The sequence below is a fragment of the Pelodiscus sinensis genome, chromosome 8 (assembly GCF_052426305.1).
Source record: "Pelodiscus sinensis isolate ZL-2025 chromosome 8, ASM5242630v1, whole genome shotgun sequence".
NCBI lineage: Eukaryota > Metazoa > Chordata > Testudines > Trionychidae > Pelodiscus > Pelodiscus sinensis.
The window spans coordinates 22,702,583-22,724,924 of NC_143059.1; the positions used below are offsets into that span (position 1 = coordinate 22,702,583).

The 22,342-nt window shown below is 47.0% G+C and overlaps 1 protein-coding gene across 2 annotated transcripts in view; it reads left to right on the forward strand.

Moving 5' to 3' along the window:
• Window positions 1-22,342, forward strand: part of CABCOCO1 (ciliary associated calcium binding coiled-coil 1) — a 129,652-nt gene that overhangs the window by 30,829 nt on the left and 76,481 nt on the right. For both annotated transcript variants that reach the window (XM_089780109.1, XM_075934880.2), the window contains exon 5: window positions 1,830-1,902. In XM_089780109.1, the coding sequence (XP_089636235.1) occupies window positions 1,830-1,902 (73 nt within the window). The remainder of the gene's footprint in view (window positions 1-1,829; window positions 1,903-22,342) is intronic.

Here is a 22,342-nt window from a genome sequence, read left to right on the forward strand (position 1 = left end):
CATAAAATGTCATTTACATAAGACATAATCTTTTACAGTATACCCTAAAGTAGTTTGTGGGTATAAAGAGGATTTGATGGCTCTTCTACAGACCTTTCCAATAAATACATTAAATAAAAAGATCTAAAACTAATTGTTAGTAAGATAAACAAAATATTTGACTTATTATTGTCTACAGCGCTAAATAAACTTTCATCATTTACAAATGATCTGCACTGTAATGTTACCGAAAATGGCAGAAGAGGTGGGAAGAGTAAGAGTCATCTGAAGGTCAAAATTATTATAATTCGTTCTAGATAAATTATGAGGTCTATATAAGCACAGACTTATATCTCACTAGTAGGACATGGCAGGAATCAGAGCTGAAGTACCACAGACAAAATGTACTGTAAATGAAATGGCAGATACTGTAGATCAAATTAGTTGTCTGTGTAATCTGTGTCCGGTGAAGAAAATTTGTAGTTTGATGCAAATGACCTTGTTTGTTTTTGTTTTTAAATCTGTTTTGTAAACAAATTAAACTGGGTGGTTAAAATTTTAAGTTCTATTCTACAGTTACATTTTGGAGGGCCTGCTCAAAGGATAATATGGAAGTGGCCAAACTTTCAAAGGAGCTACCATAAAGTTGCCCACAGAATTTGAGAATTCATTTACCTGCATTCATTGAACAGCAAAACACGTACATATACATATGGAAGTTTGCAAATGAATTTGTGCAAGTCTGTTGGAAAACTATTATTATTATTATTATTATTATTATTAAAAAGACACAGGCAAAGCCATCTTTGATTCTGAGCTGCTCACAGGTCTGAAAAGCTTCAGAGGGGTAGTTGTGTTAGTCTATAACTGGAACAAGTAAAAAAACAACAAATAGTCCCTGCAGCACCTTAGAAACTAACAAAAAATGGAGAGGGTATCATGAGCTTTCGTGAGCACTTTCTGAAAGAGTGGGTTGTGTCCATGAAAGGTCATGATACCACCTACATGTTTTGTTAGTCTCTAAGGTGCTGCAGGAGTATTCGTTGTTTTTTTTACTTTTTCTGGGTCTGAAAAAGCACCAGTATAATGTGAACTGCCCTGAGGTCCCATCTAATTATAGCCTCCCTGGGCTTCTCTGTCTGCAGTGTTGCTTGGAATTTTACAACCACCAATTCTATAGATCCATACTGACATTCCCATGTGCCTGGGCTCATGAGTGGGTCCTGGGGAGGCAGCTTTATGGCTGCCTTGCTCAGTTCTGGCAGTGGTGAAATATTGCAGGTTAAATGCTTACTGTTCATCTGTCATTTCCAATGCCTACAATTGCATGCATATGGAGAGGAACAAGAATTTGCTGCTCTGTAGAGAATTTAAGTGAGATTAAACATTTTTCCTTCTAAACTAGTTACTCTAAATTCTTCTGTATTGTTAAAAAGTATTTAATTTTTTTCTTTTATTAACATTAGGGATTTTTGCCACCTGCTTGCTACACTTGCCAACCCCCCTTCTTTCTGGTGCGGAGGTCAGCAGCCTTTTCAAACCAAAGAGCCAAACTACATCAACATTCAGAACAAGTGGTCAACAAAGAGCCGCATAAGAATGCCCATTTGCATGACTGAAAATATACAGCTAAATATGATTGATAATTGACATAATGATTAATCTCTCGCTATATATAAAAGGTTTTCTTGCCGGACAACAGAATGGCTTACATATTGTATCTAGAATTAAAGCTGAACATGTGTCTCTTCTTATTAGTATTGAAGTATCTGTCATCTGACCTAAAGAATAATGTGTTTAAAATTCTTCCTTTCCAATGATTTGTGGCTGTGTTTTCTTTTGTTTTTCAGCTTATTTCAACACTACAAACTATATGAATATCTTTTCCACAGTCCCAGGGAAGAACTTGTAATAGGCATTGATGTAAGTAATTTATATGAATAGAACTGATTGAGCAGAATTATTTAATGCATGTCCTATGACATCTGCTTTATAAAGCTCAAAGCAACTTAGTCAAAATTGCTCAAGTGTTAACAGTACAGAACAGAATATTAAAAGTTAGGTACAGTGATATATGTCTTCGCAATGAGTTAGGATTTAGAAAAAATGTGATTTTCTTAGCTGTAATGTTAAATCTGTTGAATTAAAAATATCATTCTGTACAGTATTTGTAATAATGATTTTCAAGAGTTTAATTGAATAATGCATGGCTCTACTTTGAGATCAGTAATCAAAATCAGAAAAGATTACATACAATAACTCTGTGAGTACCACAATTCTAGGATACGTAGACCCATTCTTTTTAATGGTAACTATAAACAAGACTAATATTGTTTGTATTGGAACATTTTAATTAGAAATGTAATATTTTTAAGGCCACGTTTACACTGTGTGTAGACGTGGCCTTAAAAGTGTTATATGTCTAATTAAAATGTTAACTGTATTATGGTTGATTTCTTATCACCGGCTAAATAAAAGAAATTAAAATTTTGTTTCATTTTAGAGACTACTGCATTTTATCTGTAACAGTATAGCAGGGCATGTTATCATTCACTGACTGAGGTGAATCCTGGTTCCTTGATGAAACTAGCAAAAACTCCCACTAATTGAAGTAGATTCAGGGTTTCACCCTTAGTCTTCTTTTTTTTTTTCTAGTATTAGCTAATCATGTAAATGATTGGTTCACGCTTGCATATTGGCAACATTATTTTTAAAAAGTGAAGCTTCAGTTAAGAGTGTATTATAAATTAATTGAAAATCTTTTAAAATTGTTTTTACGTAAAGCTCATTTCTGAATGGCTAAAATCAATTATCTGAGTCAGTATGCAGCTATTCAGTGATGGAACAGTGAATAAATGTCAGCTATACCCAATGTCTACCTCTCAAAATGACACACCATCTTCTTTATTAATCATTTGGTGCAGTAGGGATAAAAACACTGGAAAAGAATACTGTCATGAATGAATATCTCTGTTTGTCTTGGCATTTATCTACCATCAGACACAGTTATCCTGTGACATTCAGATTTCCCCTAAAAACAAACTTATGGTTTGAAACATATCAGTGATGAAATTTAATGTGGATAAATATAAAGTAATGCATGTTGGAAAAAATAACCGCAACTATACATACCATATAATGGGGATTAATTTAGCTACAGCTAATCAGGAAAGAGATTTGGAGTCATCGTGGATAGTTCTCTGAAGACGTCCACGCAGTGTGCAGCAGCAGTCAAAAAAGCAAACAGGATGTTAGGAATAATTTAGGGATAGAGAATAAGACGGAGAATATCTTATTGCCCTTATATAAATCCATGGTACGTCCACATCTTGAATACTGCATACAGATGTTGTCTCCTCATCTCAAAAAAGATATACTGGCATTAGAAAAGGTTCAGAGAAGAGCAACTAAAATGATTAGGGGCTTGTAACGGGTCCCATATGAGGAGAGATTAAAGAGATTAGGACTTTTCAGCTTGGAAAAAAGGAGACTAAGGGGGGTTATGATAGACGTCTATAAAATCTTGAGTCGTGTGGAGAAAGTGAATAAGGAAAAGTTATTTACTTGTTCCCATAATATAAGAACTAGAGGCCACCAAATGAAATTAATGAGCAGCAGGTTTAAAATAAATAAAAAGAAATTCTTCTTCACACAGCGCACAGTCAACCCGTGGAACTCCTTGCCTGAGGAGGTTGTGAATGCTAGGACTATAACAGGGTTTAAAAGAGAACTAGATAAATTCGTGGAGGTTAAGTCCATTAATGGCTATTAGCCAGGATGGGTAAGGAATGGTTTCTCTAGCCTCTGTTTGTCAGAGGGTGGAGAAGGATGGCAGGAGAGAGATCGCTTGATCACATAATTGCAGCCATCTGTTTGTTCACTCCCTCTGGGGCACCTGGCATTGGCCACTGTTGGCAGACAGGATACTGGGCAGGATGGACCTTTGGTCTGACCTAGTATGGCCGTTCTTATGTTCTTATGATCTTTCATAGCAACAATTCTAATCTACAAAAATTCCACCATAACAAAAATTCACACCAGTTTTGAACTTGGACCTTCTTCTGGCCGTCTGGTATATTATGCACCTGCCTCTTTTAGACTCTCAGGCCCTGTGGCTGCATTTATGTGATCTCTGTATTGTGCAGCTCTGATGATATTTTAGTGCTTAATAAATATTCAGTTATATATTGTTTTCTTTGCTTTCTTACATTCTCTCTAATAAACTAAAATATAACGTGTTCCCACTATTCAGTCAAGTTATTTTCTCTAAAAGCATGTATCTAAATATTTGTGCATACATGCTCTGTGATAGGAATCAGGCCCAGTGTAGTTCTCTGCTTTCGACATGCAGTCCCTTGAACAACCAACTAATCTGTCTGCTATTAAAATTGTCTTTAGGCATGAGTGGTGGGTATAAGAATCAAGGGAAGGCATTGCCTCCCCTGGGTCTTAGTGCCCAACATGTTGGCTATTGCTGTCCCTGCATGCTCCTATAGTAGGTTGTTGCGGCCTGCTGAGCCTTCCTTAGGAGGAGATCTGGTAACTTAAAATGAAAAGCTGATCAGCTTGCCAAACCTATAAGCATAACATTGAACCAGTGAAAGAGCCATTAATTGGCAGTGAAACCATTTACCAGGCATATGCCAACTTGGAGGTATATACTGTCAGTTTCTGAATTTACTGACAAAAACAGTTCTGCAGGTGTAATACAGTTACAAGACCTTTGTTTGAAATTTGCTTTAAATATTGAATTAATTGCTGAAGATTGTGAAATCACATCTCTAAAAAATCCTTTCATAAATCCTTAGATATACCGTGTGAGTATTCATCTTTAGCCTTAAATGTGAAATTCAGACATATAGATTGTTGAATAAATTCTTCAAAAGACCACTCTTATCTAAAATACACATTTAATTTTAATTACTATAGTACAAAAATTGCTTCCAAAGTCTTCCTGTCTTTTCTGTCCATCCCTGTTGTAATTGTTCTCCTTTCACCCGTCTTTTGAAGAGCGCCCCTAAATGGACAGTGCCCCTTTTCTTCCAGATATCTGGACAAATTAGTTTCCCTTGCTTTACTTCTGACTATTTGATGAAGTAGTTTTAAGAGAATCCCCTACCAAAATCCGTTCCTTAGTAATCTATAAAATCTGTCATGCCTAAAATTTGTAGAAACGTTTTTTAGCAAATTTATGGTGAAATTTCATAAACATGTCTGTTGTTATAGAGATCACACAAAAGCAGTGAACTTTATTACGAACACACTAATTTGCTCTGACTGATTAGTTTAAAATAATGGCTTTTTTCACTGTGTTAAATATACAGTAATCTGGATTACTTTATGAAGTCTCAGAAATACTATTAAGTAAATGTAAAACAGAGAAGAGCTGCATCATCATTTTTATTCCCAAATGTAGTGCTTTTAATTGGGTGCCTTCTGCATATCCAGTTTTCACAATCTGGCATGCAGTTGAAAATATGCTTCATTAAAAAAAAAAAAAAAAAAAAAAAAAAGGAGGTAGATGAGTGTTTTTTTTTCAAATGCCATTTGCTTCATTTGAGTTCTGGGGTTTGACTGGAAGCATGTGAGCAGAGAGGGGAAGGGAAGAGAAGAGGGAGATGGTGAAGAGAGGTGGGGCTTGGGCAGAGGTGGGTTGAGCTCTAGAGCAGAACAGGGGTGGAATGTGGATGGAGCCACTGGCTTAGGGAACTTACAGTTTCACCTACCGCCCTGTCTACACACAGCACCCTAAACTCGAAATAAAATATGCAATTTGTGCTATTCAAATTGTGTATTTTATTTTGATTGAATTTCAAATAGCATATTTTGAAATTTAGTGCTATAAATCAAATTGAAAGCAGAAAAAACTTTTACTGCTGAGTTAAAAAATAAAACAAACAAACAAAAATTCTGCACTGAAAGCCAGCATGGCCAAAAGTGTCTTTAACACTAGTTTTAAAATTGAAATCAACATGTTATTTCCTTCCCCTACGTATGCAGTTTTGTGGATCTTGATGTGAGTGAAAAGAGGTTAATGCCAACGAGGAAGAAAGTCAGACTTGTTTTTCATTTACTCATACCATGGTATAACGTGTGCATCATTGTGTAGGAGGAAGAAAACAAGAGTTCAGCTTCTTGCTGTTATTTGATCTTGAACTAAATCCTATTCAGTTGATCATTCCTTAACTGTCATGGAATGAGGGCTACAGAGATGCTAAAATAGCACATCCACTATTTTGAGACCTATCTCTACATAATGGTTGCATTCAGAAGACAAGGGGTAGCTATTTTGGGATACTTCTAGTATCCCAAAATAGCCCTGCTGTGTAGACATACCCACATAGTCATGCCTCAAATCTGTTGAACTGTAGTACCACTAACTTACAAGAGCTCCCTCTAAGCTCATACCTGATAGAAGGTGTATAACCCCTCCTTGTAGGGGTGCCCCATAGCTGTGGTGAGCTCTGTCTATAGCAGTGCTGTCAGTGATATCTACCTTAGATCTCAGTACAGGTAGGACTTCCCTTTTACAGCACCCTTGGGATCTGACTGGTCCCGAATGAGGGAATTTGCTTGATAAGGAGAGTTCCCCTGCCACTGTTCCCTTAGCCTGCCATCCCTTCCCAATGCTAGCTCTGCTTCAGCCTCATCTGGCCTCCCTGTTCCAGTCCAGGCCTGCCCCTCTACTGCTTGCCTCAATGGGTTTCCACTCAGCTCTGCTGCCATCTTTGGCCCCAGCTCTCCTGTGACCAGGCTCCTGGTCCAAGAACATCCATGTTCTCCCCAAATGGGAGAATCACTAAAACATATGCACCACAGTCCTGAACTGGATAGAATTAAGTGGTTTCAGTTTTGTTTTATAAGTCCTCTGCTTCTAACAGTTGATGGAAATCCCCTTTTAACTCAGTGGGAAGGTCCTGTTCTGGAGCTATAGGATTTAGGTTCTAGCCCTAGAGCAGTTGCGAATTGTGATGGTGTGCTCAATGGTGAAAACCATGACAGGGCTATGGATTAGTTATTACTATCTACATTGTACAGATGCAGAAGCTGAGATAAGTGACGTGCTTCAGGTCACAGCATGTCAGAGCTGGGAACAGTACCCATATCTCCTGACTAAAAGTCTAGCGTTTTATCCACAACACATGCTTCCTTAAAGCAGACATCGTTACAACAAATCAGAAGAGAGAGTTACTCGCCCTGTGCAGTAACGTCTATTCTTCGAGATGTGTGTCCCCGTGGGTACTCCACTCGAGGTGCTAGGCTCATTCCTGCGCCGCAAACGGAGACTCTTTCTTAGCAGTAGCCCTGCCGGCCCGCACATACACTCCTGCTGTCTCGCGCGGTTCGCGCTGTTCCAGCTGAGCACGGGCTGGCTTGTCAGTTTCCTCCCAACCGGAAGCGTCTGGAAGATAAAACAGAAACTCCGAAGCAGGGAGGAGGGTGGGTGGTGGAGCACCCACGGGGAAACACATCTCGAAGAACAGACATTACTGCACAGGGTGAGTAACTCTCTCTTCTTCATCGAATAGTGTCCCCGAGGGTGCTCCACTCGAGGTAAGTATACAGCAGTGGTCCAATGGTATCGGTGTGCTTCGGTCTTATGGCCTCTGCGCTGTGGCCAAAACAGCTAGCGCCACCGCTAAATCGTTCTTCAATATTTTCACGAGGGCATAGTGTCTGGCAAATGTAAGAGCAGATGACCAAGTTGCTGCACAGCATATGTCCTGCAAGAGCACACCTCTAAGGTAAGCAGTGGATGCGGCCATGCCTCTGGTGGAGTGAGCACGTAGCCGTCCCAGTAAAGGTTTATGCCGTAGGGCATAACAACATGTGATGCAAGAAGTGATTAAATTGGAAATACGTTGTGTGGAGAGCTGTTGGCCTTTCGAACGCTTGGCCATAGCTATAAAAAGACGCAGAGATTTCCTGAAAGCACGTGTTCTCTCCAGGTAGAACTCCAGCACTCGTCTGACATCGAGCGTATGTAGACGTGAATCTTCTGGTGAAGAGTGAGGTTTTGGATAGAATGTTGGCAGACTTATGGGCTTGTTTATATGGAAAGGAGAGTTCACCTTCAGGAGGAATGGAGGATGGACACGAAAGTAGTACCCCCTGCTCAGAAAATAATGTGCACGGTGGGTCGGCAGATAGAGCTGCCAATTCACTAACTCGACGTGCTGAAGTGATTGCCAGCAGGAATGACACCTTCATCATGAGCATTTGCAAGTTGCTAACGGCTCAAAGGGGGGATGAGTTAATGTGTCCAGTACTAAGGCCAAGTCCCACGGCTCTGGTTGAATTGTGTAAGTCGGGTACAGGTTCCCAAGCTCCTTTAGAAATCTTTTAGTGAGCGGATGAGTGAACAGCGAATGACCGTCGATCGGAAGACGGAAGGCTGAGATTGCTGCCAGGTGAACTTTCAGTGAAGCAATTGCCAACACCCCTGTCTTTAGGTGAAGGATGTAGTCCAGGACTTGCTGAACCGGCAAAGAGAGAAGATCAAAATTCCTTTCCACACACCACGATTAGAACCGATACCACTTGTTAGAGGTAGGTTTTGCGAGTGGTCCGGCGTCTGCTGTTTATCAGCTCATGTCTCACTGCCTGAGAGCAGGTCATTTCTGGTGGTTGAAGCCAGTTAGGAGCCACGCCATGAGGTGCATGCGATCGATGCTCGGATGCACCATCGTACCATGCTGTTGAGACAGCAAATTGGACAGCAGTGGTAGTTGTTGTGGCTGAGCGACTGACATTCTCGACAATTGCGTCAGCCAAGTCTGTTGGGGCCAAAAGGGTGCTATGAAAATCACTGTCGCACTCTCCATTGCTATCTTTTCCAGTGCCCTTGGAATAAGGGGAAGAGGAGGAAAAGCGTAGAGTAATTGGTGACGACTCTAGTTGAGTAGGAAAGCATCTCCCAAGGAGTTCATGCCGACACCTGCCCGCGAACAGTAACAATGGCACTTTTTGTTATGGCGAGAGGCAAAGAAGTTTATACTTGGGAACCCCCAGAGATGGAAAAGATCACGAACAACTTTGTTGTGTAACTCCCACTTGTGTTGGGGAAGGAAGTGCCTGCTGAGGGCATCGGCAATGACATTGTCCTTGCCCGGAAGGTATGATGCGGTAAGGGTTATACCGTGCCAAATTGCCCAGTTCCACAGTCGTATAGCCTCTGCATAAAGGGGGTGTGAGCGTGCACCACCTTGCCTGTTGATATAGTACACCGTGCATATATTGTTGGTGAGAATGCGAACCGTAAGACCTCGGATCATGTGGAGGAAGTGCCTGCAGGCGTTAAATACAGCTCGCAACTCGAGGAAATTTATGTGCTGTAGGGATTCCTGGGGCGTCGGGAGCCCTTGAACTCGATATTCTTGCAGATGGGCACCCCAGACAATCAAGGAAGCATCCGTTGTGATCTGTATTGAGGACTTTTGCCCGTGGAAGAGGACCCCTGCTAGAAGATTTTTGGAGCTGTCCCACCATGTTAGCGAAGTCCTGACGTGCTTGGGAATAGACACTGTTTTGTTCGTGCTGTGTACGCCTGGTGTGTAAACAGTGAAAAGCCAGTGCTGGAGACTGCGCAGGTGGAGTCTTGCATGTGACACCACATATGTGGCGGCGGCCATATGCCCGAGCAGCTGCAGGCAAGTAAGTATGCAGGATCTGGGAGCAATTGATACAGTTTAAAGCAAATCCCAAATCAACTTGAATATTGCTGTGGGTAAGTATACCCTTGCGCTCCGTGCATCAAGCCTCGCGCCGATAAATTCCAGGTCGTGACTTGGCATCAAGGATGACTTGTTGAAGTTGATTATGAGACCCAAAGCGTTGAATACCGTTGTGGTAGTGGCAACTGCTCGGGCAGCTTCGTCGAAGGTAGGGGCCTTTAACAGTCAGTCGTCGAGATACGGGAAAATCATGATATTGAGATGTTGAAGGAAAGCAGCCATCACTGCTAGGGTCTTGGAGAACACCCGCGGAGCTTCTGAGAGGCTGAAGGGTAACACGTGATACTGGTAATGTTCTGTGCCCACTACAAAACGAAGAAAGCATCTGTGGGCCGGATGGATCGTTATATGGAAATAAGCGTCCTTCAGGTCGAAGGACACGAACCAATCCCCTTTGTCAAGAGCAGGGGTGATAGAGGCCAACGTAACCATCTTGAATTTCTGTTTTTGCAAGTGACGGATGAGTCGACGCAGGTCCAGGATAGGTCTCCAACCCCTTGGCTTCTTCTGGGTGAGGAAGTACCGAGAGTAAAACCCTCTCCCCCAGAACTGAGCAGGTACCCTCTCCACTGCTCCTGTTGTCAGTAGACGAGAAACCTCTTGCTGTAGAAGAGTCTCGTGAGAGGGGTCCCTGAAAAGGGACGGGAGGGTGTGGAAGGGTGGGGATTGATATGAAAGGAATGGCATATCCTGCAGCGACTGTGTCATTGACCCAACGGTCGGTGGAAATCAAAGACCAACGGTGTTGATAAGGTCTCAACCGATGATGGAGTAAAGCTTGCGGATTGTGTGGAGCCTCTGTCAAGGGGTAATGCGCAGTCCCTTGACCGACACGTCAAACTTGCTGCCGTCCCTGCTGGTGGCCGGGCGCCTTGTTAGGTTGTTGTCTCCATTTCTGTTGGTGCTGTCTTGGCCTTTGCTGCTCGTATGGTCTGGCACGAAATGACGCATAAGAGAAAGGTCTTTGCTTGTTATAGGGCATAAATCTCTTACACTGATATGGAGGTGTATAGATCCCCAGCGTTCTCAACGTCGTACGGGAGTCTTTGCCTGAGTGGAACACCTGATCCGTGGATTGAACGAAGAGCGACTGACAATCAAAGCGCAAGACCTCTACCTTATTCAGCAAATATTACGGGGCAGCAGCTTGATGCAACCAGGATGCACGATGAATGACTACAGCAGTTGCTGTGGCTTGAGCTGCTGCATCGGCAGTGTCCAGAGTGATCTGCAATGCTGTTCGGGTTGTTGTATAGCCCTCCTGTATTACCGCCTTCAGAATTTGACGTTTTGAGTCCGGCAGATGTTCTAAAAGGGGAATTAATTTTGAGTAATTATCGAAATCATGATTTGCCAGGGGAGCCGCATAATTGCACATTCTCAAAGCTGAAGTGGCAGAGGAATTCACCTTTCTGCCTAAAATATCTAGGCGTTTGGCCTCCTTGTCATTTACGATATTTTTAGTTTGTGCTATCTTGGACCGTTGTTGTGTGGCGTCCATGACAAGGGAATTAGGCATCATGTGCTGTGTGTTAGTCGCTAGATATCACCCAGTACAGTTAAAGTTCCAGAACAAAATCCATTATAATGTCCTATTTCTGTGTGTGCGTCTAGCTTGAAGAAACATTTAAGTTTTTGAGGCTGAATTTGTGTAAGGTTGCTTTCTAGCCAAATATTTTTTTAAAAGTTTGAACAGTATATTTTCCGTGTTTGAGGTTGTTGGGGAGGGAGGAAGGGAAAGGGGAATGTGCTTTTAATTTTGTAAAAACTTCTACTAAAACTTTATTAGACTACTCTAAGAACTGAAATGTAAAACTTGATATTGACATAATCATCATAGAAATAGTTCCTTTTAGTGTGAAAAGATGGTTTTGATTAATGAATTCTGTCATTTTTTTAACTGAACATATTACACCCTACCCATGTGTACTAAAAAACTTCCTTAAGAATATAGGACATGTCTACACTGCCCCACAGTTTAGAGTACTGGGATTTGATAGCAGCGCACACCGAAGTGCTGCACTGTAACTTCACTTCATGAGTGCTGTGGGCGTGAATGAAACGGTTCCCCTAATTTGTGTTAACATAGTCCACTTCAAACAGGACTACATCATCAGTACACAACTACCTTTATGTTTTTGCATCCAGAGGAGTTACATTACAGTAGAAGCACACTGTTATTCACACACCCAAAGTCTGTCCTTCCAGACAGTGTTGACCTGCCCTTAAGCTCACACTTAGAGGCACACTGACTAACTAGTTAAATGCACACTTTTCAAAGCTTGCTATCTTTAAATGTACTTGGCTTTGTTTTGTAGGTATCATTTCAGCCAAAATATCAAAGCCAAATTCAAGAAAGCACATTAGTAGTTTTATTGCTTCAGAGGGGTAGCCGAGTTAGTCTGTAACTGGAAAAACTTCAAAAACAATTAATAGTCTAGCAGCACCTTAAATACTAACAAAACATGTCAATGGTGTCATGAGATTTTGTGAGTACAACCCACTTCTTCAGATGAATGGAGCAGTAAAAGTCCATTCATTAAGGAGCGAGGGAGAGGGAAGGGAGGGGAAAAAACATGAATTAGAGTGTTCAAGTTAAGAACAATTTGCACATTCTCTAAGTACCCATTGTTTAATTGGTTAAGTCCTTAGGATGTGGAAGGTAGTGTGCTAGCCAGCCAATATCTTTATTCATACCTCTACGATAGGAATCAAACTTGTAAATTAAGTTAAGTTTCAACCCTTTCCTGTATATTTGGCTTGTGGAATTGGCATGAAATAACATGGTGACTTTGAGATCTATTAATTGAGTGCCTGCTCAGGTTAAAGTGTTCTCCAGCGAGTTTCTGTGTGTTGCATTTTTGGGTATCTGATTTGTGTCCATTGATTCTTTCCCGTAGAGACTGTCTAGTTAGGCTAATATACATGGAAGAGGGGCATTGCTGGCATTTGATGGCATAGATCACATTAGTGGATGTGCTGTATATGAGTCTCTCATGTAGTGTCTGATGTGGTTGGGTCCTGTGTGCGTCTGGGCTGTTCCGCTGCCCCCGTGCTCCGTGGCTTTGCTCCGGACGCCTGTGGTACAGCAGCTGGGGCGCTGCTGGTTGGTCCCGTAGCGCCGCTCTAAACGCCACTGGACCAACCCGGCAGCACCCCAGCTGCTCTGCGCCACTGCGCCAGTGGCTGAATCAGGACGCCTGGGGCAGTTTCAGCAGCGGCTGAATCTGGACGCCAGTTCCGACTTACATACAGATTCAACTTAAGAACAAACCTACAGTCCCTATCTTGTACGTAACCCGGGGACTGCCTGTAGTTGGTATCACAGAGACCTAGTAGGATAATACACATGATTGAAATATTAATATAGAAGGGTACAGCTTGCTCAGCAGGGATAGGCAGGGGGAAAAGGAAGGAGGTGTTGCCTTATATATTAAAAATGTATACTTTCTGCATTTGTATACAGGCATCTGTGGGTATGTCTACACTACAGAGTTAGTTCGAACTAGTTAATTCGAACTAAGCTAATTCGAACTAACGCATCTAGAACTAAAAACTAGTTCGAATTAGCGTTTTGCTAATTCAAACTAGCATGTCCACATTAAGTGGACCCTGAACAGGGCTTAAGGATGGCCGGAAGCAGTGCCTGCAGGGCATCAGAGGAGGACTTAGAGCGTGGAGATGCTGTCTCAGGCTAGCCGAGGGCGGTGCTTAAAGGGTCCCGACCCCCACCCCGGACAGACAGTTCTCAGGGGTGCCCCGCTTGAAAACCAGTCCTGGCTTGGAGTGCCCGGAGTGCCCACACTGGGCACATCACACCACTCGGCCATCAGCCCGGCTGCACTTGCTGCAGGCTGCCATCTGGGGAGAGGGGGCAATTGGGGGGGCTGCAGGAGAGCTTCCACCCCCAGAAGCCCACAGAGCCAGCCCAGTCCTCCCCATCGGGGGCTCGTGCCCCATTCCTCCTTCACCTCCTTCCACTTACCCTTCCCTAGCCCCTTTTCTTGATGTACAAAATAAAGGACAATTGTGTTCAAAAATGGAATCTGTCTTTATTGAACAAAACTGGGGGAGACTGGGAAAAGGAGGTGGGAGAGGGGAAGAGAGAGGTTGGGAGAGGGGAGGGCAACTAAAATGATCAGGGGTTGGGAACAGGTCCCATATGAAGAGAGGCTAAAGAGACTTGGACTTCTCAGCTTAGAAAAGAGGAGACGGAGGGGGGACAGGATAGAGGTCTCTAAAAGCAGGAGTTGGGTGGAGAGGGTACATACAGAAAAGTTCTTCATTAGTTCCCATAAAGAAGGACTAGAGGACACCAAAGGAAAGGAATGGGTAGCAGGCTTCAAACTAGTAACAGAAAGTTGTTCTTCACAAAGCAAAGAGTCAACCTGTGGAACTCCTTGCTGCAGGAGGCTGTGAAGGCTACAACTAGAACAGAGTTGAAAGGGAAGTGAGATCAAGTCATGGAGGTTGGGTCCATGGAGTGGTATTAGCCAGGGGGTAGGAGTGGTGTCCCTGCCCAAGGTTTGTGGAAGGCTGGAGAGGGATGGCACGAGACAAATGGCTTGGTCACTGTCTTCGGTCCACCCCCTCCAGGGTCCGTAGGGTTGGCCGCTGTCGGCAGACAGGCTACTGGGCTAGATGGACCTTTGGTCTGACCCAGGATGGCCATTGTAAGCTCAGGGCTCAGGGTCGGGGGTCTCAGTGGACCCCCTTGATTTTCATGCACACCTGCTCCTGGGTGGCCAGGCTGGCAGCTCTCCTGCCCAAGCCAGCCACTTTCCTGTGCCTAGTGCGGAGATCGTGGACAAGGTCCACGATGTCCGCACTAGCCCAGGCGGGTGCCCGTCTCTTGCGGTCCCGGGCAAGCTCCCGGGAGCCGCCAGCCTGGTCCCGGGAAGAGGCGGAGGACTGGGGGGCATCAGGTGGCTGGCTCGATCCGTGCCAGGTGCAGGGTCTGCTGGCTGGGTGCTGGCAGGCTTGCACCTGGCACGGGCACCGTAGCCAGCCCGTGCCCCTTTAAGGGGTCCGGGGCCGGGAGGGGGGCAGACGAGTTTCCCTGGTGTTGGCCAGAGTGGCCACCAGGGAAACCTGGGGAGGGCTAGCCTCCCACTAGTTCGAATTAAGGGTCTACACAGCCCTTAATTCAAACTAGCTAGTTCGAACTAGGCTTAATCCTCGTAAAATGAGGTTTACCTAGTTCGAACTAAGCGCTCTGCTAGTTCGAATTAAATTCTTACTAGCGGAGCGCTACTGTAGCGCCTATTAAAGTTAGTTCGAACTAACATCCGTTACTTCGAACTAACTTTGCAGTGTAGACATACCCTTAGATACTGATTTGATTTTGCCCCCCCCAGTTCTATCTTGTCCCTCCTTTATCTATACCATTATAGCCCATGCTCTCTGTCTTTGGTCTTCTTCTTGCTTCTAATATATTTGTAGAATGCTTTCTTGTTACCCTTCATGTCTCTAGCTAGATTGAGCTCGTTTTGTGCTTTTGCCTTTCAGTTTTTGCCACAACAAACTTGTGATGTTTGCTTGTATTCATCCTTTGTAATTTGCCCTAGTTTCCACTTTTTGTACAACTCTGTGACGGAGCGACACAGCCCCGCACTTTAGAAGCCCCCACGCCGGCCCTGTATGGAGGGCAGCAAGCGGGGGTGAGCGCATGCGCGGTGTTGTCAGACGCCACCAAACAGCTGGGAGGGAGGTGAAGCACCATGCCGGCCCTGGAGGGGATGCGGCGACCAAGTGAGCGCAGGCATGGCGTGCCCCGCGGCTGACAATCAGCGGAAGGGGAGGACATCCAGGGTGACGTAGGCTCTGCCTCACACTGTCAGAGGGTGGACGGTAGCTAAAAGGAAGGGGGGGGGTGGTAGGGAGAGGGGAAGCCACCCGACCTGAGCGCGGGAGCTTTAAACAAGGAGACGGGCGAATTGGTGCACATGGGGGAAAGGTGCGGCCCGAGAGGCCTGGAACGTAGGTAATCGGGGAGAGGAAGCAGCCCAGGGCAGGGAATAGGTAGAGCCCGCTGGCTGGTGCGGGACAGGACTGAGTCCTTAGGGCCGTGGGCTGGGGTACATGAGTGAGGGCCTGCGGGGAACACACTGACCCACTGAGTGAAACTGTGGAAGGAGACTCGGACTGTAAAGTTTAGGGTGTGGGGGCGCTGGGTGCAAGTAAAGCCACAGGGTGATGAACCAAACGTTACAGGCTCCTTTTTGATGTTTAGATCATGTAAGATCTCCTGTGTAACAGGCGAGTCCAGTCTTTCTCCCTGTTGTCTCGGGTTCTCTGGTCAGCCCCTTGGTGATAGCACCCCGAGGCGGGGTAGGGGGGTCCGGGCCCACCCTCTCTCCCGGACTCCAACCCAGGGCCCTAAGGACAGGTAAGCGGAGACCTGTCTCGCTGGTGGGGCGCTTGCTCGAAGCACACCAGCTCGCCGGGTTCACCTGCCCTGGGCTTCTTCCTACCCCCTAACTACTACCCCCGTGGCCCCCATGGGTTCGCGCTACCTTCACCCACCCTTTCTGTGCTGTACCAAACTCTCCCCACCCTCCTCCGCTCGTTCCTGCTTCCTCTACCTCTCCCTTTCACTCTCACTCTCCGCTCCTCTCCGCTTTCCTCTGCCCTCTCCCCTGCTCTGGCTCCACGGGGCTTTTCAAAAGGACTGCGCCGGCGTCTGGCCCTGATGACGTCAGGCGCCGGGACCATTGGCTCCTCCCCCTCTGCGCATCCCCGCTCTTCTGCCAGCCACACCCTCGCCGCGCCGCTCGTCAGCTGGGCCGCGGCGGCGAAGCAGGCACCGCAGTTCGTCCCCGCTCCCCGTGTGGTTCCCAGGAGAGTCAGGGCGACCACGGGTTTGGTGCGGGGCGGGCCGGCGTCGGTGGGTGGGAGGCGGCGCGCCCCGTCACACACCTCCCCCTTCAAGTCCCGCTGCTCCCCCCCTTGCGCCTCCTGTGTTCCATTGGGGATCCTGGAAAAAAAAGTCCGCGTGCCCGTGGTCTCTCCCTGCTCGGTGGCTCACTTTAAAAGGATAGGGCTGCAGTGCCAGGTACCACCTCTGGATGCGGGGGTTGGCGTCCTTCACGGCCAGGAGCCACCGGAGAGGGGCGTGGTCGGTCACCACCGTGAAAGTGTTGCCTAGGAGATAATAGCGTAACATATCAACGGCCCACTTAACTGCTAAGGCCTCTTTTTCTATTGTTGAATACCTCTGTTCCCGTGGGAGCAGCTTGCGGCTCACATACACAATTGGATGCTCCTCCTCTCCTTTCCCCTGGGACAACATGGCACCGAGCCCGCGCTCGGAGGCATCTGTTTGTAAAACAAAGGGGCGAGAAAAATCGGGCTGTGCCAGCACGGGGGCCTGAGTCAGCCACTGCTTTAGGGTTTCAAAGGCCTGGGCACACTCGGGGTCCCATCGTACCTTTTTGGGGGCTGCGTTTCTGGTTAAGTCCGTCAGCAGGGCCGCCAAGGTTGCAAAGTCTGGCACAAAACGCCTGTAATAACTGGCAAGCCCCAGAAACTGCCGGACCTGGCGCTTCGTGGTTGGGGCTGGATAGTCCCGTAAGGCCTCAATTTTCCCAATTTGGGGCTGTATTCGTCCTCCCCCCACCGTGTACCCTAAGTATGAGACTTCCCGTTGGCCAAAATGACACTTCGCGGGGTTAGCGGTGAGTCCGGCCTCTCGTAACGAGGATAACACCGCTTCTATCTGCTGCAGGTGCTCGGCCCACGTTATGCTAAAGATAATTATGTCATCTATATATGCTGCCGCGTACGTCCCGTGGGGTCGGAGTACTTGGTCCATCAGTCTCTGGAATGTGGCGGTGGCCCCATGTAGACCGAAGGGCATCCGTTTAAACTGGTACAGGCCAAACGGCGTGGAGAATGCTGTCTTCTCGTGGGCCTCTTTCATCAGTGGGATTTGCCAGTATCCCTTCGACAGGTCAATGGTAGACAAGTATTGGGCGGCTCCCAGCCTTTCCAGTAATTCGTCTATCCTCGGCATCGGGTAAGCATCAAACACGGACACCGCGTTGACCTTCCTGAAATCGATGCAGAACCGGACGGTGCCATCGCTCTTGGGGACCAGCACGATGGGGCTCCTCCATGCGCTGTGGGATTCTTCTATCACTCCCCATTGCAGCATTTTGTCCAACTCGTCATGCACCATCCCCCATAGCTTCCGGGGTAGCGGCCTGACTGGCTCTCTTACAGGGCGGCCGGGTTCGGTCACGATCGGGTGTTGGATCAGGTTGGTCCGACCCGGTGTCTCCGTCAGGACTCGTGAAAACCTCTGTAGGGTTTCCTGCAGTTCCCTATTCTGCCCTGGTGTGAGATCCAGGCCTAAGTGGGGCCCGGTGACCACCCCTTCCTCCCTAGGTTCCGTGGCCCACCCTACCAGGGCCTCCCGGGATCGCCACGCCTTTAGTAAATTAACATGGTAAATGTTGGTTGTCTTCCTTTTCCCGGGCATCCTAATCTCATAATTCACCTCTCCAACCCTCTTGATCACCTCGAAGGGGCACTGCCAACTGGCTAACAGTTTAGAGGACTGTTCCGGCAACAGTAGGAGAACCCTATCCCCTGGCTGAAAGGTGCGTAACCGGGTGTTTTGATTATAGTGACGGGCCTGCCTCTCCTGTGCCTCCTCTAGATTGCGCTTGGCGAATTCCCCTACCTGTCGTAGCCTTTCCCTGAGCCTCAGAATGTACTGCACTGTCCCTTGTACCCGGGTCTCCTGCTCCTCCCAGGCCTCCCTCACTATGTCTAAAATCCCTCGGGGTTGCCTACCGTACAGGAGTTCAAATGGTGAGACTCCCGTAGAGGTTTGGGGCACTTCTCTTACTGCGAACAGTAGCGCCGGCAGGGCTCGGACCCACTCTTTGGGCTCCTCCTCCACGAATTTCCTAAGCATCCCCTTGAGCGTTCGATTAAACCTTTCCACGAGACCGTCGGTCTGGGGGTGGTAAACCGATGTCCTCAAAGTCCTTACCCGCAGCAGGCGGCACAGTTCCTTCATAAGTCATAGAATCATAGAATAATAGGACTGGAAGGGACCTCAAGAGGTCATCGAGTCCAGCCCCCCGCCCTCAAGGCAGGACCAAGCTCCGTCTACACCATCCCTGACAGATGTCTATCCAACCTGTTCTTAAATATCTCCAGAGAGGGAGATTCCACCACCTCCCTTGGCAATTTATTCCAATATTTGACCACCCTGACAGTTAGGAATTTTTTCCTAATGTCCAATCTAAACCTCCCCTGCTGCACTTTAAGCCCATTACTCCTTGTCCTGTCCTCAGAAATCAAGAGGAACAAATTTTCTCCTTCCTCCTTGTGACACCCTTTTAGATATTTGAAAACTGCTATCATGTCCCCCCTTAATCTTCTTTTTTCCAAACTAAACAAGCCCAGTTCATGAAGCCTGGCTTCATAGGTCATGTTCTCTAAACCTTTAATCATTCTTGTTGCTCTTCTCTGTACCCTTTCCAATTTCTCCACATCTTTCTTGAAATGTGGCGCCCAGAACTGGACACAGTACTCCAGCTGAGGCCTAACTAGTGCAGAGTAGAGCGGCAGAATGACTTCACGAGTTTTGCTTACAACACACCTGTTGATACAACCTAGAATCATATTTGCTTTTTTTGCAACAGCATCACACTGTTGACTCATATTCAACTTGTGGTCCACTATGACCCCTAGATCCCTTTCCGCCATGCTCCTTCCTAGACAGTCGCTTCCCATCTTGTATGTATGGAACTAATTGTTCCTTCCTAAGTGGAGGACTTTGCATTTCTCTTTATTAAACCTCATCCTGTTTACCTCTGACCATTTCTCTAACTTGCTAAGGTCATTTTGAATTATGTCCCTATCCTCCAAAGAAGTTGCAACCCCACCCAGTTTGGTATCATCTGCAAACTTAATAAGCGTACTCTCTATCCCAATATCTACATCATTGATGAAGATATTGAACAGTACGGGTCCCAAAACAGACCCTTGAGGAACTCCACTTGTTATCCCTTTCCAGCAGGATTTAGAACCATTAACAACAACTCTCTGACTACGGTTATCCAGCCAATTATGCACCCACCTTATCGTGGCCCTATCTAAGTTATATTTGCCTAGTTTATCAATAAGAATATCATGCGAGACCGTATCAAATGCCTTACTAAAGTCTAGGTATATGACATCCACCGCTTCTCCCTTATCCACAAGGCTCGTTATCTTATCAAATAAAGCTATCAGATTAGTTTGGCATGACTTGTTCTTCACAAACCCCATGCTGGCTATTCCCTATCACTTTATTACCTTCCAAGTGTTTGCATATGATTTCCTTAATTACCTGCTCCATTATCTTCCCTGGGACAGACGTTAAACTGACCGGTCTGTAGTTTCCTGGTTTGTTCTTATTCCCCTTTTTATAGATGGGCACAATATTTGTCCTTTTCCAGTCTTCTGGAATCTCCTGTCTGCCATGATTTTTCAAAGATCATAGCTAAAGGCTCAGATACCTCCTCTATCAGCTCCTTGAGTATCCTGGGATGCATTTCATCAGGACCTGGTGACTTGCTGACATCTAACTTTCCTAAGTGATTTTTAACTTGTTCTTTGTGTATCCTATCTTCTAAACTTACCCTCTCTCTGCTTGTATTCACTACGTTAGGCACACCTCCAGACTTCTCGGTGAAGACTGAAACAAAGAAGTCATTGAGCATCTCCGCCATTTCCAAGTTCCCTGTTACTGCTTCTCCCTCCTCACTAAGCAGTGGGCCTACCCTGTCCTTGGTCTTCCTCTTCCTTTTAATGTATTTATAAAAGGTCTTCTTGTTTCCCTTTATGCCTGTAGCTAGTTTGATCTCATTTTGTGCCTTTGCCTTTCTAATCGAGGTGAAGTTTGTCCCTTGGTCTGTGAGGATTTCCTTGGGTATGCCTACTCATGAAAAGATTTTAATCAATTCGTTCACGAGCGTGGGGGAGGTTGCGTTCCGGAGTGGTACCGCCTCGGGGTAGCGAGTCGCATAGTCTACTACCACGAGTATATATTAGTACCGGTTCTTTGTCCGTTCTAATGGACCTACTAGGTCCATAGCTATCCTTTGAAATGGGACATCTATTACTGGCATCGGGACCAGCGGTGCCTTGGCCACCCACCCCGGTCCCATCCTCTGGCATTCCGGGCATGATTCACAAAAGTTCTTGGTCGCCCGATAGATGCCAGGCCAGTAAAACCACTGTAACAGGCGTTGCACCGTTTTCTCGTATCCCAGGTGCCCGGCCCAGGGGTTACTGTGAGCTAGTTCCATCAGCCGTCTATGATATACCCTCGGCACGACCAGCTGCGTGACTACCTCCCCGTTCTCCCATCCTTCAGTGATTCTATAGAGGCGATCATCCTGAATCTCGAAGTGGGGATAAGCCCTTTCTACCTCTGTCCCCCGACCGCGTTTTCCCAAGCCCGTTGTAAGAGGGGGTCCTCCCTCTGTTCATGTATAAAGTCGGGGGACCATTCCCCTTCTGTCTCGGCTGGGTCCTCCCCTGGTCTGTCTTCTACTTCCCCCATCGGGTGTTCTGCATCTTCCGTGGCCAAGGCTGCCTTGTCCCCCTGCCACTCACGGAGGGCCTGTCCGAACCCGCTCCAGTCCCTTCCGAGGAGCACGGGGTATACCAACCCCGGGACAAGGGCTACGTAGGCCCACCCTTCCGAGTCTCTGTCTCTTAGGTGTACCCACGCCGTGGGGTATGGTTCTACTCGCCCATGTACGCATTGGACGAATACGGGGGGTCCCCGGGGTCCCCCTGGGGCGATTAGGTCGGCCCGTACCAAGGTCTGGCCGCATCCTGAGTCCACAAGGGCGGTGTCTACCTGGCCCTCCACCTCTCGCAGTGTCCTCCCCGCTGGCTGTGGCCTTGACCCGCTCTGCCCCGTCATTACCTGCGTAAAGGAGCAGTCCATAAATGGACAGTCGCGTTTAAAATGTCCCTCTTGGCCGCATTGATAGCACGCTCCACCAGGGTTCCGCGATGGGGGAGGGTTAGTCTTCCGTTCTTCCAGGGTCGCTGGACGGGGCGTAGGGTCTTCCCTCGTGGGCCTGCTCCATACCGGTGCTAAGCATCTGGCCCCGGTTCGGTTGGGACTGGGAGGGGCGGCCGGGTTCCGGGCCTCCCCCTGTCGGGGTGGGGGTCGGGCCTCCCTTGCCACTCCCCCAGGGTGTTCCCTCCGGGACCCGGTCCCTTCCCCGCTTACTTCGGCTGTCATGTAGTCTTCCATTAAGGTTACCGCGTCGGGTAGCGATGTGGGGCGATGCCGCCTCACCCACCGCTGCCCTTCCCCTGGTAAGATGTGAATGAATTGTTCCAGGACCACCTCCTCTGCCACCTGGGGTCCCGATTGCTGTTCTGGCTCTAGCCAGCACCAACCTGCCTCTCTCAGCCGCTGGGCCACGGCTCGCGGGCGAGCCCCCGGGGTGTATTTTTCCTGCCGGAACCGCTGTCTATACGCCTCTGGCGTGACCCCTAGCTGATCCAGGATCGCTTCCTTTACTTTAAAATAATGTAGGGCGTCCCGCGGGTCTATACTCCGGTAAGCCAGCTGAGCTGGGCCCGTGAGGTATGGAGCTAGCAGC